This window comes from Protopterus annectens, chromosome 1.part1, assembly GCF_019279795.1.
Source record: "Protopterus annectens isolate FY-2018-M chromosome 1.part1, PAN1.0, whole genome shotgun sequence".
Lineage (NCBI taxonomy): Eukaryota > Metazoa > Chordata > Ceratodontiformes > Protopteridae > Protopterus > Protopterus annectens.
Window position 1 is genome coordinate 433,983,405 of NC_056726.1, and position 15,940 is coordinate 433,999,344.

At 38.0% G+C, this 15,940-nt stretch overlaps 1 protein-coding gene across 1 annotated transcript in view; it reads right to left on the minus strand.

Moving 5' to 3' along the window:
- The window catches only part of ZC3H7B (zinc finger CCCH-type containing 7B), a 1,999,702-nt gene that overhangs the window by 1,108,788 nt on the left and 874,974 nt on the right, over window positions 1–15,940 (minus strand). Inside the window, exon 8 of the mRNA XM_044087097.1 lies at window positions 14,221–14,459. Within this exon, the coding sequence (XP_043943032.1) occupies window positions 14,221–14,459 (239 nt within the window). The remainder of the gene's footprint in view (window positions 1–14,220; window positions 14,460–15,940) is intronic.

The window sequence follows — 15,940 nt, forward strand, 5'->3', positions numbered from 1 at the left end:
AAAGTTAAAATTATTTCCATTGTTCAAAAAATCAACCCCTCCACAGTCCGATAAAACTTTATTGTTGCTAGTGTTCACTCTTGCAGAATTAACAACTGATTCGCAATTGCTAGCACCGCCAGAACGGGTTTCGCCCTCTGTAACTGTCCGAGAGAATGTCGTTGCACGTCCATTGCATGTATTGAGAGCGTCGGGAAGTTGCTGTTGGTTGCCTGGGATAATAGTCAATCCTCCCAATATTTCAATTGTAAGACCAAGGGGGTAGTTTATTTAGGCAGGTGTATGCAATGTTCAAGTTTTTATGTAGGAAAAACAGAAAGGCATTTAAATAGGAGGGTTTATGAACATATGTATGAAGTCAGTAGAGGGAAGGAAACAAATGCCTTTTACAAACATTCCCAAATGTGTAAAAACATGGACAAAGTTTTTTGTATTGGAGCAGGTTTGTATAGACCCCCCGAGGTGGTAGTTGGGAATCCAAATTGGAATACAGGGAGTTGCTTTGGCAACTCAAATTAGATGCTGGAAAAGCCCCGGGACTAAACGATAATATTAACATCGGCAGTGTTTTAAAGTTAAGAGCTGCCAGATTATGACTTGTAATGTGAACTGTAACTATTATGAGCGTTGATTGTTTTTTGGTGTGAAAAGCGCTTAACTCTACTGTGTTTTTACTGTGCTCTTATCGTTTGGAGGTGGAATTTTATTAAAGAAGTGTTTTAATACTACTGAGTGGAGATCGTTTGTGGATCCTTATCCTGTGGCCAAGTGCTTTTTGGTTATATATGTTTTTTAATTACATTTGTACTAGTGCTTTACTTGATGTGATTTAACTTTGGAACTTTTAACCCAAGGTCACTGCTGAAAATGGGTATTTATTACCCAATAGGACTTTCCTGGTAAAGAAAGGGCAATAAATAAATGTATTGAGCCACAGTTGTCAGTCCCGTCTCCTGTGCCAGATTCCATGCCTGCATAACTAGTCAGCAAAGCAGAAGAAGAGTTCTCCCCTCAAAGGAGTCTGTTGTTATAATATAATAACATGGCTAGTTATGAAGGACATTCCCTGGTTCAGTGGGATCTGCCCAGCCCAGCACTCTAGTACCTTCCCTGATGCTAGTCTGCAGGGAATGTGCATGCTCACACCATATTTTTTTCTGAGATACCACTGCAGTTTTCATATGTGCAACCTATCCAGGGGAAACTGTCAAATGCAGGTGGCCATAAACTCAAAAAGATTCTTGTTACAAATAATGTTGCAATTATCAATCTTGATGAAATACTGTGTTAAGAATAGGATCTCCTCTAGAGGTACTAAAACATTTTGCTCATTTTAGTCCAGAAGAGGTCCCAGAAAAGTGACTTGTCTTGCTGGTTGTAACAGAGACTTTTGGAGGTTCAAGGAAGCAGGCCATAGTGGTCTTTAAAACCCTTTCCATCTCCAGCAGGGAAGAGATAGAGATGAGACAAAGGATAAGTGTAAACACTTTCTCCTGCAAAAAAGTTTACCTTCTAGACATTCCAACATCACAAGTAGTTTTGCAGTAAATTCCAACTTAGACCAAATTAATGTTGCTCTGCTCAATGCCAAATACCTTAAAATCTAAATTACCACACCGTGAGGCTGTCTCTCAACTTTATCACACCCATATGTATGATAAATAGATATTCAGAGGTGATCTCTACTTAACATACAAGGCCATGTCAAACCCAGACCTGTTGGACATACTACACTTAAAGAAATCCCAATCCCTCAGAGCCACATGCTCCAGGGATCTAAACCTTGTCATCACAATGAACAAAACATGCTGGAGATATAGGTTCCTGACCCGGAGACTCCCCAGACTCTGGAATAGACTGCCCATACATGTCAAGCAGAGTGCCTCTTTGGCCCTCTTCAAAAGGAACCTTGACGATTGGATGGGAGATAGGAAATTCACCCCAGGGATCACGTCTGTCAGCAAGACAGGGGTCCAGGGAAGTAAATATTGTCAGAAGAAATAACCAGGGAATTGTTATGGCTAGGCTTGTACAGACCCTAGGGCCGATAGCCTAGTATCAACCTATGAACATTATTTCAGTGTAGACGGCACTTTCCTCTTTACTGGGTTACAGCACCCATCACATATTCACACCTACTGGAAACTACAGGGCAGTATTAATATTTGTTAAAGTCCTGATGACATCTTGACAGGCTACCCATTACCCACAAAATAACTTAATGAACTTCAAATTACCCTAAACAAAACTACACTGTGACCCTCCATGTCCCAGGAGAAATATGAAATACTTCTACATGTACTTACTGAACTACATTTAAATAAAAACACCATTTTGATGGCTGACCTGAACTAGCTATTGACTAACTGGAGTACCTATACCACAAAGGCTGGGTATGCCCTAAGATTCATTGACTAAGTAAATGCTATCCTTGCACAAACAGTTAACCCACTTAAACCTACAACATCTTTTTTGTATACTTTTGAGTTCACACCTATACCACCTTATGGCATCTTGCACTTTTTGGGTCTGGCTTCTTTAACTAAGAGACTTACCAACTAATAACAGGCAGTATTAGAAAGGACAAGGAATTATTAACAAAATGACACAAACTGTTAGTCTAGCATACCCTGCAGTTGAGAAATTGGATCTTTCTTTGCCACGTATTATTCATATTTTTTATATTTATGTTTATGTTTATATTTTCATAACTGAGAAACCTACATTTTATTAATGTGTATTGTGTGAAACATCAGTGTGGAATACAATACAATTCACTGCCAATGATGGTTTATATCACACTATACTGGAAATATTGTTAGCTGTTTGTTAGTAATTATGAAAATAAGCAATAGTTCCATGTTTACTTAATACTTCAAAATACAAGCGAGTTGCAAACTGCTGCATGACATTAGGTGAAACCTTAGACGTTGCTGAAGAAAACAGTCTGATTTTTAAGTGAGATATCCAGTATTATTGGTATTGCAAACTACACAATTCAACATATATTTTGATATTTCTATAAATATCTCAATAAACATACACTCACAGAAGACTTTCTTACTGTCATGTGACAGCTCATGTCTGGTCATCCACCTAGCACAGCTTTAGGCCAATTCACAGTACAACAGCTCTTATATCCTTCATAGACCTAGTAAATAAATCCAGGGATTCCAACCTACATACTTCCATACTACTACTAGACCTGTCAAAAGCCTTTGACACAGTCTCACATAATAAACTACTACAGCAATTGACAATAGTCAGCTGATCACTGACTACCAAACAATAGTTTACCAGTTATTTAGCCAACAGACAACAATGTGTAAAAAGCAAGGATGTCTATCTCAATACCTAACCAACAATACAGGAGTTCCACCTATACACTGCATGCCTTCATAGTACTTTAATCTAACACACCAATGATTCAAATATCATCACCTCCTCTAATAACATCCCTGACCTACTGAATAAAACACAAAATACATTTACCTCCATAGAGTCTTGGCTAAACAATGCACAACTACTGCTTAACCCTAACAAAACCAAACTACTACCATTCTCTCCCAAATTTAACTCATCTGAATTCAAGACATACTCCCACAACAAAACCAAGATTGAAACTGTTTCAAACGCAAAATTATTAGGAATCACCATAGACAACAAACTTTCATATGACCAACACATTCTAAATGCCATCAAAAAACTCAAATCAAACTAGGAACACTCTACAGACATAAAACCTTTTTAGATCCTAATACTAAGAAAATACTAGCTAATACCTACCTTATCCCCTCTCTACTTTACCGCGCTCCTATATTCACTAATCTGCATACCTCCCCCTCAAGATTAAACTCCAATCTTGTTGCCATAAAACCACAACATTTGCCACTAATTCATCCTACCGCACACATCACTGCAGTGCTCTCAAGGAACTTAACTGGCTTGAATTTCCCCACTATCTCGACTACCTACAATTAATAGTGGCACAAAAACTAATTTACAAACCAGATAGCTGTCCAGCATTAAAAGGCATTCTCCAAACCCATTTGCCCACTTGAAACCTCCGTTCAAATAATAGGTAACATACAGACTTACACAAACCTAATAAAAGAGCAGGTGAGTCTCTCTATTCCTATACTATAGCTAAACTCTGGAAAAAAATACCAAATTACATTACCAGCATAGAAAACCCCAAAAAGTTCAATTTTACAATAAAGAACTACCTTTACAATTCCTGGACATGTCTTTGCCAAACCTAATATCCTTCTCCCTCTGTGTCACTTCTTCACCCCCTCTCTCTTCCTTCTACCTACCCTCCATCATACTACTAACTTACCTTACATCTACTCTCACATACACTACTCACTAACATCTATCCTGTCCTCTCTTTCCTTACCTATAATCCACCTTCAACCTTCCTTCCTCTATCTTTTACTGCCTTTTGAATCCAATTATTCTTTTCAAACCAGTGTAAATGCTCTAAGAGCCTATATCAACCTAGATCACACGGTGATAGATAAACACTGGATAAAAGCTGGACTGATAAATGTGTACTTCTATATTATCACATACTGTTTTAAAATGATATTTTGGTCTATGCAATGCTGAATTTAATGTTTTACTCTCCTAGTCTGTAAATTGCTGTTTTCCATTCTTTTAAATTGAAGTCATGGATTCATGTTATTTTGTATTGGATATACTGTTATCTGTAAATACCTGCTTTTCTGGAGCTTGTCTCCCCGGGCCTCCGCTGAAAATGGGTCCTTGATCCAGTCGCACTTTCCCGGTCAATAAATAAATAAATATTATCACGTTAACAAAATCAGGTGGCATGACAACATAACTAACACAATGGACCCCCCATTTCTGGGATAGACTGCCCTTGCCTATCAGCAGAGTCCTTCCCTTGCAACCTTTAAAACCAGTATGGATGAGTAAGGGATGGACGAGTGAGCACAACTTTTCACATGGAATATGTGAAGAAACCATACTTAATGGGAAACAAAATTAGTTACCCAAATGCAGTAGGTGATGCAGTTGAGCATCTTAATGGTCTACTTGCTGAACTAGTCATAGGAATTGTTAAACTAAATAACTATAAAAGTATTTGTGTCATGGCCATCTATATCCCCCCTGGAAACAATACTACCACTCTAGAAAACATCCTTTTATAGGCCTCTGCTAACATTAAGCTTGAAACATACATATTAGGTGATGTGAATATTGACGGGAATAGAATCAACAGCAACAATCCCTCCCTATCTATCAATCTTCTTAATTTCACTCAACTAATAAATGATATTACCAGACCTAATCGAAACAACCCCCCAGGGTCCACTCTGGACTGGATCTTAGTCTCCTACCCAAATAATATCTCATACTCTGGTTTATTACCAGACATCATAAGTGATCATCTCCCTGCTATCATTCACCGAACTACCCACTCCTCCCCTCACCAACACCAATATACCCATACTCATAAACTTACAAATTTTAACCCTTCTTTATTCTCTGAAACCCTAAAACTAAAACTGGGACAACCTAAAAACTCTTCCACTAGACAAAGCCATAGATTCCTTCAATACAACTCTCCTGAGCATCCTAAACAGTCAAGCCCCACCTAGAATAAAACGAATAAAATCCAACTCCACACCATGGCTAACTAAAGACACCAAAACACACATGCTACAAAGAGATAAAACCTGGAAACTTTATAACAAAAATAAACACCCTGTTACCTTGCAAAAATATAAAAAACTCTGTAACTTAACCAAAAAGCTCATTACAAAAGACAAAAAATCATATTTTATTAAACTTCAGTCTACCCACTCCAAAAATCCCAAACAATTCTGGAACTCCATTAACTCTCTTCTGCATCCAGGTACCAAAATTAATCCCTGCCCTGACAACAAAAAAACTGATACAGAAATTGCTACCCTCTTCAACTCCTTTTTTACTAACTCTATAGCTGAACTCACTAAGACCTTCCCCAACCAGGTCTCCTCCCTTCCTCTCAATCCTACTGCCCCTTCCTCTCATAAACCCCCCACTCCCAATCCTCCCCCAACTTTTTATCTAAAACCCATCTCAACCTCCTACATCAAAAAGCTACTCTCTAAACTTAAGCCATGCTCCAACGCCCCTGACAATATTCCCTCACTCTTTCTAAAGCTTGCCGCAGATGGTATTGCCATTCCCATCAGCATTCTCATCAACAGATCCATACAGGAATCGTATGTCCCCAAATTGTGGCGGGCAGCCTATATCCTGCCCCTCCACAAAGGAGGCAAAAATAATAACATCTCCAACTTCCGACCCATAGCCATTCTTTCACCAATCTCAAAGATCCTTGAAAAATGCATCCATCTCCAACTCATGCCCTTCCTCATAAATAATCAACTCCTTACCCCTACCCAACATGGCTTCCGTCCTGGACATAGTACTATAACTGCTCTCCTCTCTTTCTTAAACATAATAAACCTTGCTCGTGACTCTGGAGATATTGTTTCCACCATCGCCCTTGATCTATCCAAAGCATTTGATACCATCTCCCATACCCACCTTCTGAATCGTCTCTCTAACCTTAATCTCTCTCAGAATTGCCTTAACTGGTTCCACAGTTATCTCTCTAACAGATCCCAGGCCGTGAAATGGCAAACATATATCTACTTTCCTTCCTACCCTCACCAGGGTTCCCCAGGGGTCCATACTAGGACCTATGCTCTTTAATATATTTGTCAATGATTTTCACACCGCCATTCCTAACACTAAAATAGTGCAAAATGCAGATGACTCCACTTTAGTCTGCTCTGCTCCTAGTCTCACTGAGCTCCAGACAAAAACCCAATTGGCCTTTACAACTACTGAGCACTGGATGCTTCAAAACCATCTCTCACTTAATGCCAATAAATCCAAAAACCTTCTCTTCTCTCCCTCAAAAACTGTCACACTTGACAAGCAATCCTTCAATATCTTCAGCCACGCCAACTCCTCTATAGAAGTTGTCCCCTTTGCTAAACTTCTTGGGGTCACTATCGATGAACACCTGAAATTCGATACACACATCCAACTTAACATAAAAAAAAAAAAACATCAGAAGCTAGGTATGTTATACAGAAATGCTCACTTTCTCTCTCCTTCTACAAGGCAAACTCTAGCTTCTACTTATTTACTCCCCTTACTATTGTACGGTACTCCACTTCTAACCAATCTTTCTATTACCATCTCCTCAAAACTAGAAAGCTGCTACAACAAAATTGCTAAATTTGCTACTAAATCTAAACACTCCTCCCATCATTGCACCTCTCTCAATATGCTAAAGTGACTTGAGCTTCCTAACCACCTTGTCTACCTACAGCTTACTACAGCCCACAAAATAATCTTTAAACCTACTGCAAGCCCCGCTCTTACTAATATCTTACAATTCTACACTCCAAACAGACCCCTTAGATCTGCCCAACAAAATCTTCTTTCTGTATATAAACCAAAACGTCCCCCTGGCCAGTTTCTCCTTTCCTATTCTCTAGCCAAAAAATGGAACTCCCTCCCTCCCTTGCTAAGAATCACTTTAAGCTTAGAACTCTTCAAATCCCTGCTCCACTCCCACACCTCACCCAAAACTGGAAATGTAATTGCACTGTTCCTACCCAACTCCTTCTAATATCACTTATACATTTAATCTCTCATGCACATGCTATCTGTTTTCTTTTCTTTCCCTACATCTGCCTTGGTCAGAAATCTAAAGAATACCCAAATGTAAATATTGCACATAGCTCTCTCTCCCCTCTCTCTGCACATGCTATTTGTTTTCTTTTCTTTCCCTACACCTGCCATGGTCAGAAATCTAAAGAATGCCCAGATGTAAATATTGTACATAGCTCTCTCTCCCCTCGCTCTGTTATTTTTCTCGCTACTTTTTCTTCCTTACTTTCTGCTTCCTACCTAACCCCTCCTAATATCACTTATACATTTACTCCCTCATGCACTGGCTTTTTTTTTCTTTTCTTTTCTTCTACACAACTTCCACGGTCTGAAATCTAAAGAATGTCCAGACGTAAATACTGTACATAGCTCTGTCTCCCTTCTCTCTGTTACTTTCCTCCCTACTTTTTCTCCCTTTCTTTGTGCTCCCCTTCAAATTGGTACAACACCATATATAATTATACTTTTTTTCTAAAACATTTTATAATTGTATGTATAATTACATAAATGTATGTTTGTTTTAACTGTATGTAATAAGGAGCTTTTCTCTCCAGACCTTATGTAAACCTCTATATTTGTTCTAATTGTATGTAATACGGAGCTTTTCTCCCCAGGCCTCCACTGAAAACGGGCCCTCTGGGCCCAGTGGACCTCCCCGGTTATCAAACTGGAAATAAATAAATAAATACTTTGACTTTAAGCTTACTAAGAGCTTATGAACTTCAGATCCTGGGAGCTGCAGGACCATTATTCTAACATACCTAATTTGCAAAGGCATGGAACATGATATTGGCGAGTTTATAAACCCACAAGAATATGGTTTTGTCAAAATAGATCAAGTTTACTTAATTAGTGAAGTTGTAGAAAGTGGCCATGAAATTCATACAGTGTACCTAGACCTGGCCAAGACTATTTACACTATTCCTCATGCAAATTCAAAAGGCTTAACTGTACACTTTTATGTTGAAAAGTGGATAGCACACTGGCTGAGATAAACCATATTTTAAAGTAGCACATGTCACCTCAGAAAACAAAAAGGAGACTAGTGACATTTCTCAAGGCTCAGTACTGGAACAGTTTCTGTGTGTCATCACCTTCTCAGATTCTAAACTGTTGTGGTGGACCACAATATATAGTTAACTAAATTTGTTGATGACTGCAAGCTGGGTGATATTTGTTCACTCAACATGTGATACTGTGCTACTACAGCAAGGGCTACACCACACAGATCTGCAGTGTATTAGAAACAGGTTTAAATTAAACTTCAAAAAAGTGCAGCACTGTCACCTTTGGTTAGGTGCAGTGCAGTAGTGCAGTTGACAGAGATCAAGGCACTTTCATAGACAATTCCCTATCACTCAGCCATCACATGGCAGCTGTATTAAGAAAATCCTTATATGTATACACACATATGTATGTATGTATGTATGTATATATATATATATATATATATATATATGGATCTAGGATGTTTGCTCGAATAAGCAAATGTCCAAATTCAAAACAACCAAACACACTTTAACGAAAGCGCTTTTATCAAAAAAGTGCTTTCGTTAAAGCATGTTACAAAAAAAAAAAAAAAAAACACTACATTAACATTTTAGGCTGTGCCCCTCACCCCCCACCACTTTGATATTCTCTCTCCGAGACCACACTACAGTAGGAAAAAGGGAATTTTGCCTTACCCGCACCGTAGTGCAGCCTCGGCAACAGGCATACTTATGCGAATGTTTTTCTTCGGTGAAAAGCACTTTCGCGCAAGTATGCCCGGCCGTTTGGGTTTCGGATGTTTGCTCATTCAAACAAACGTCCGGAACCCATATATATGCGCGTGTGTGTGTGAGAATATATTTATATACATACACCCCAATTAAGAAAAAAAATTATTTCATCCAAGTCAAAAGAATTTAACATTCCACTATATTCCGTTATATTCAGACCTATTTCAGACTATAACACCCCCTTTAGTATGTGTCTGACCAAATATATCACACAACTACAAAGACCCCAGAGGTTACAAACAAAACAGATCACTGGACTCACGCCCCCCCCCCCCCCCCCGTTCTCCAGCTAACATGATAGGTTTGAAGCTCCCACACACACACTGTCTCTTATAGACTCCTACAAGGTGATTTAAGTTTAGCATTCCATGCTGTGAAACCTCTAACCCTCCTTGATCACATACACAGTCATAAAGACTTAAAACAAAAAGATTAGATCTTCATCAACAAATAAATAAGACATGCTGTAGGGAAACATTTACTCAACACTTCCCCCATCTCTTGAATAACCGTCCTTTATTTAGAAGACATAACAAATACCCAAGCTTCCTGTAATGCCCACCACGATAACTGGATGTCTGCCAGTAAATTCATCACTGGCCTGACTTTTTTTGTCCTTCTATAGGCAGGAGGTAACCATGAAGGTGGGTAATGGCAAGGTACTCATGGTTCATGGACTGACTCTTCCTTGTAAACTTAGATTCTGTGAGTCTAAAACCTTGGCGATATTTCATAACAATGGAAACATGTTTTTCATACAGATTAAACTCTGTACCAAAACATCAGAAACTGTCTGGACACGTCATATATTGATTTAACTCTGTTGTGCTATCCCTATAATTTATCAATAACTGCTTGGACGTTTGACCATATGCTCTTTTTCTGACCTTAGTATGTTGTATCCCCTTCTCATAAGCATAACCATAAGGCTCTGAGATGTTTCAAACAAACATTTTCACAATTGCTACATGCATATTTGGCTTGAATAAAACTTTCCTTAAGGAAAAGAAACAAAAAGAAAGCATAAGTGGCAGCTTCGGCCACATGAAAATTTGTCAATGGCAACGGGTTTCTTATGTAATAAAGTGATCACAATGTTATATAGGTCTATCACAGAAATATCCAAAAAAAATAATACTAAACTCATTTCACACTTCAACAAATTCTTTTGACTTATCCATCCATGCATCCACAATCACCTTTTCCCATTTTTGCACATGAGGTTGAGGGTGTCACTTCAACAGTGACAATCATCTAGAGCCAAGGTTAACACCACCAGGTGGCTAGCCCTGCTGTGGTAGTTGTTCCATACCCCCACACTCGCACGTACACTCACACCCATGGCCAACTTAGAGTATCCAATCCACCTACTACATGTCTTTAGAATGTGGGAGGAAACTGCAGCACCCAGAAAAAACCCATGTGAATACAGGGAGGACATGCAAACTCGGCACAGAAGGCACCCCAGCAGAGTGTCAATCCAGAAAACCTCTTGCTGTGAGGTGAAAACGCTATCCACTGTACCACTCCCAAATTGTTTAGAATCATCAATGCATGTAAAAAATACAAAATCAATGTAATAAAAAAAAAAACAACACATCTGCAAAAAAATGTATGTTGCTAAATGTATTGAACCACAGACAATTCCACAATTAAATTAGCATATAGGGATGAAGGAAGCTCCACTGTAATAAATCCTGGACTGTATTCCAATACATCCATGTTCAATTAGTCACAATGGATGCTCGAGTGCCCAAGTATGTGATAAGAGTGAGTGCCCAACACTGGCTCATCCAGGGGAAGGGGAGGCAAGATCGGCTAGCTGCACTGATGACACCTGCTGAAATACACTGGTATCGCAGCAGCATAAACAGCCTGGTCTACGTCTACTACAAGCTGTGTTCTACTTGGTCAGAAAGTTGTGCATGCTTGGAAGCATGGAAGTCTGATCTGAAGGTAAAACAACTCCAAGAAAAAAAAAATTAAATAGAAACGGCAACGGAAGGATTTAGCCAAACACTAATTTAATAAAAACACAAAATAAAGTAAGCACTTTCGTTTAATCCAATGATCAAACTTCTTCAGACAAGTTACAAAGAAATCAAAGTAGTAAATATACATCACTTGTTAATGAGAAAAAGACACACCTCTTCACCATAAAATCAAGTCTTAAAAACATACTCGTCTTAATCCAAACTTACTGAAAAACTAATATAAAAATAAGAAAAATTGACATACTTTTATAAAAAAAACAGTTAACAGATTAATAATATAATCATCATCTTTCTAAACTTTTAAGTTTTAATGTGCATAAAATAGAGCACAAATCGTTCACACCCAGTTGGGTATATGCATCCAACCTTATTTGCCAAAACAATTCAAGCTGTTCCAATTTTAAAGAGAGAAGACCACCTCTCTTCCCTGGTTAAACTTGGTCAATAATTCTAAACTGGAAAGAATGGCCTGGGTATTGTAGCAACATGTTTTGCCAAAGCATTTTCCACTTTGGCTTTCCTAATGCTGTATATGTGTTCGTTAACACACACTCAATCTCCGATCAGTTTTCCCTACATAAAAACTAGGGCAAGACTGACATTTCACGTGATATACAACACTTTTAGAATTACAATTACATCTGCTCCTACATTTATCTTTGCATTCTCTGTTGACGTAAGAGTCGCCCACCTCTACATACTTTCAATATGAGCAAGCTTCACACTTAAAACATACCAGGTCTCCTATTAGAGCAACCTCCCTGTTCATCTCCAAAAGGTGACTCTTTCATTAACAGAGAATGCAAGTATAAATGTAGGAGCAGATTTAATTGTAATTCTAAAAGTGTTGTATACCTCGCAAAATGTCAGTCTTGTCCTAGTTTTTATGTAGGGAAAACTGATCGGAGGTTAGGAGAGCGCGTTTATGAACACATATATAGCATTAGGAAAGCCAAAGCTGAAAATGCTTTGGCAAAACATGTTGCTACATACCCAGGATATTATTTCCAATTTAGAACTATTGACCAAGTTTAACCAGGGAAGAGAAGTGGACCTCTCTCTTTAAAACTGGAACAGCTTGAATGGTTTTGGCAAATAAGGTTGGATGCATATACCCAACCGGGTTTGAATGATTTGTGCTCTATTTTATACACATTAAAACTTACATTTTTCGAAAGATGATGAGTATATTATTAATCTGTGTTAACTATTTTTTATAAAAGTATGCAAAAATGTTTCTTGTTTGCATATTAGTTTCTCAGTAATTTTGCATTCAGGCGAGTGTGTTTTTAAGACTTGATTTCATGGTGAAGAGGTGTGTCTTTCTCATTAACAAGTGATGTATATTTACTACTTTGATTTCTTTGTAACTTGTCTGAAGAAGTTTGATCATTGGATTAAATGAAAGTGCTTACTTTATTCTGTGTTTTTATTAAATTAGTGTTTGGCCAAGTCCTTCCGTTGACGTTTTATTTATTTATTTTTTCTTGAAGCATGGAAGTATAACAGAGCAGGCAGGCTGCCAAGAAGGTATGGGTAAGGCTGTCCACTGGACCAGCAGACTGGCCTGCTCCTTAAACAGAACACTCTTGTCTCCACTGGGGAATGAAAGTGACGGGAGAATAAAGATGTCAATTGGTGCAAGAAAGGCAGCCATTGGGCCAGTCCTGTGAGCCATACAAAAACTACAGCTCCAATGCAGTACCTTTGGTATGCAAGTAATTATCAAAATAAAAAAAAATAATGTGAGAAAGACAAAACTAGTTAGGTTCCATAATGTAATTAGATGGAACATCACCTAAAAGTAAATCAAAGCTTCAGAGCAATGCTGACGCTTGATATTAGTTTACCAGCAATTCAAACCTACAGTGACCCAGAACATGGAATTTTCCACCAAAAGCCCTGAAGCAATCTCATTAAATGTCTGGAAGCCTGAAGATTAAAGTTTAAACATGTTTCATTAAGTATTCATTAATAAACTTAACAACTCTTCCTAGATAAGTATGACAGAAACAAGTAACAAGCATGTTGGGGAGGTGTTGCTCATTTCCTTGTGAATCCTCAAAAGGCAGTAAAAATGGTAACGCAGCACTCAAATTATTACTTGAGTAAATGTGTAAGAAACAGTCTCATTCTCTTCCACAGAGTATCATTTTTCTTTTCTTCCTTCAGTTTTTATAACAATGAATAACTATCCTACACACCCTCAAGTTATATACAGGAAGGTAGCACATATTCAAACACCGTGCAATACTAAGTATGAATATGTTATCCCCTTTGCTGTTGGGCTTAATAATCAATATACATTGTTATGTAAATCTTTAACATCTACCCAGCCATTCCTCTTCAGTAAGACTGAAAAAGTTAATACATTAATCAAATCTGGAAAAGCAATAGTTTTTTCACACTGGAATAAAGTGGAATAAAAATAATCGCCTTAACAGATGAAATATGAATACTGACTATCATAATGCACGTTAAAAATACTACCATGCATAGATAAGTAAAGCAGGAGGTTTTAAACTTGTAGACGTTTGTTTTATTGAGCCTAAAATATGCTGGAGCAAATGGAGGTAAATTCAAGCATTTCTATTTTAGGCAGCACCTTCATGTACGCATGCCAAGAAGGTACAGCCATTTTAGTTCCAACAAAATGTCCTGACAGCAATGAAGTTAAATTGGTATGCTTAAGCGAATGTCCTCAGTTAAGATCTTAAGGCCATTTTGTGCCACTTCCTTACCATTACATTTCCTTGGTCATCAGTTATCGAGTCCAGCTGTCTATCCAACTCCTCTCCAAAGAGATCAGTAAACTCATCTATGCTTTCTGGCACAGGCACCTTGTCACTTGTCCCCTGAGATGTGCTAACAGGCAACTGATGGAACAGACTTTTAGAGTCAGAAGTGGTGGTGATGGATCCTTCACTAACAGGAATGGAAGTGGGAATCGGAGCAGGAATGCATGGGAGGTCAGAAAAATCTGCAAAGTAAAAAAAATAGTAAATGTTACTGATTAATGGTATGACTGAGAAGTTAATAAAACAGAAACAGCAAAGTGAGATGAAGTTTGCTTTCTGGTGTGATTTGAGAACAACTGAACAATAAACAACTACAGAAAAAAAAAATCAATACAATAGACAGCTGCAAAATATGTAACAACTCAATGGCAGCAGCATAAACTGTTAGAAAACAGACAATGGAAAATATATCAATAAATGGCAAAGGTCAAGCAGAAAACTAAATTAGCACAGCATGGGCAATGAAGACCAAAAGATGGATATAACAGGGAAAGCATCTGTTTATGAAGTCGACGAAGCAGTATGCATCGGAAAATGAATGAACCAATTAATGTGCTGAAGAGGAAAGAAGAAAGGGAGTTGAAAGCAAAAGGCTATTATGGAATTGCGGGAAGAGGAAGTAACAAGCATTTCTTCAAAGGCTAGCTAGATTCAAAAATGACAAGCAGAAGAAGAACAGAACAGGCATACCTCATCAGCAATATTCTACAGAAATGGAAAAGTAAAATACATCATGCTTCTAAAGAGAGTAGCTTTAAGCAACGGTGATGAGTGAAAAGGAGGCGGATTATAAAATAAGGTACAAGGCAACACTAACTAGAAACAACTGACTTACACCAACGGTATTCTTTTTCGCCAAAGTTTTACCAAATACTACACAAACGACAGACTTGGGGAGGTTTCTTTTTAATGTTCCAAGCTTCTTCAGCTAGATTTCATCAAGAAGCTTATTGACATTAAATAGTAAGACATATTTTGATGTAAAGCACTATATTAAACAACTGAAAAACACATACATATGAATTTTTCACAGATGTATGTGAGACGTAAGAGAATTCACAGCAAATAATGTGTATATGTGATTAGACAACTTGTTGCTAATGTCTGTGCATAAGCAGGTGACAAATGTTTCTCAAAGAAACCATTCTAGATAACCAATTAATAGTAGCCAGTGCAGTTCCACTGAAAGAGTTACACAGGGCATTATCTAATTTGCAAACTGCACTATTTGACTCAAAGAGGGATATGCTACCACTTCTAAGGAAGTTAATGTAGAAGCCAGAAAGTACTAGGCACATTATAAATTAAATGTACGTTATTTTTCTTCTTTAATGCTTACCATGTTCTAAAAGCAAGGGACTTTTTCAGGATGGATGTAAACCTGATGAAAGATGTGAGCAGCAGCAGAGCTGTAACTGCCTCATCTAGTATCTTGTGCCATTCCTTGTTCTGGCACCCCTCAACTCTGATTTGAAGAGCAAAAAAAAAACAGTAGTAGTCATCTGATCTCAGATCTGCATAGTGTGCTAGCAAACAGAGCCCATTTCTGTGCTCCTCAAGTTATACGGGGAAAAGGGGAGGGGCAATTCTATATTCCTCAAGTGCTCAAGGAGCAAAGTGAGGGTCTTTAATTACTACATGTCACTTGCTACAAATGTAATAA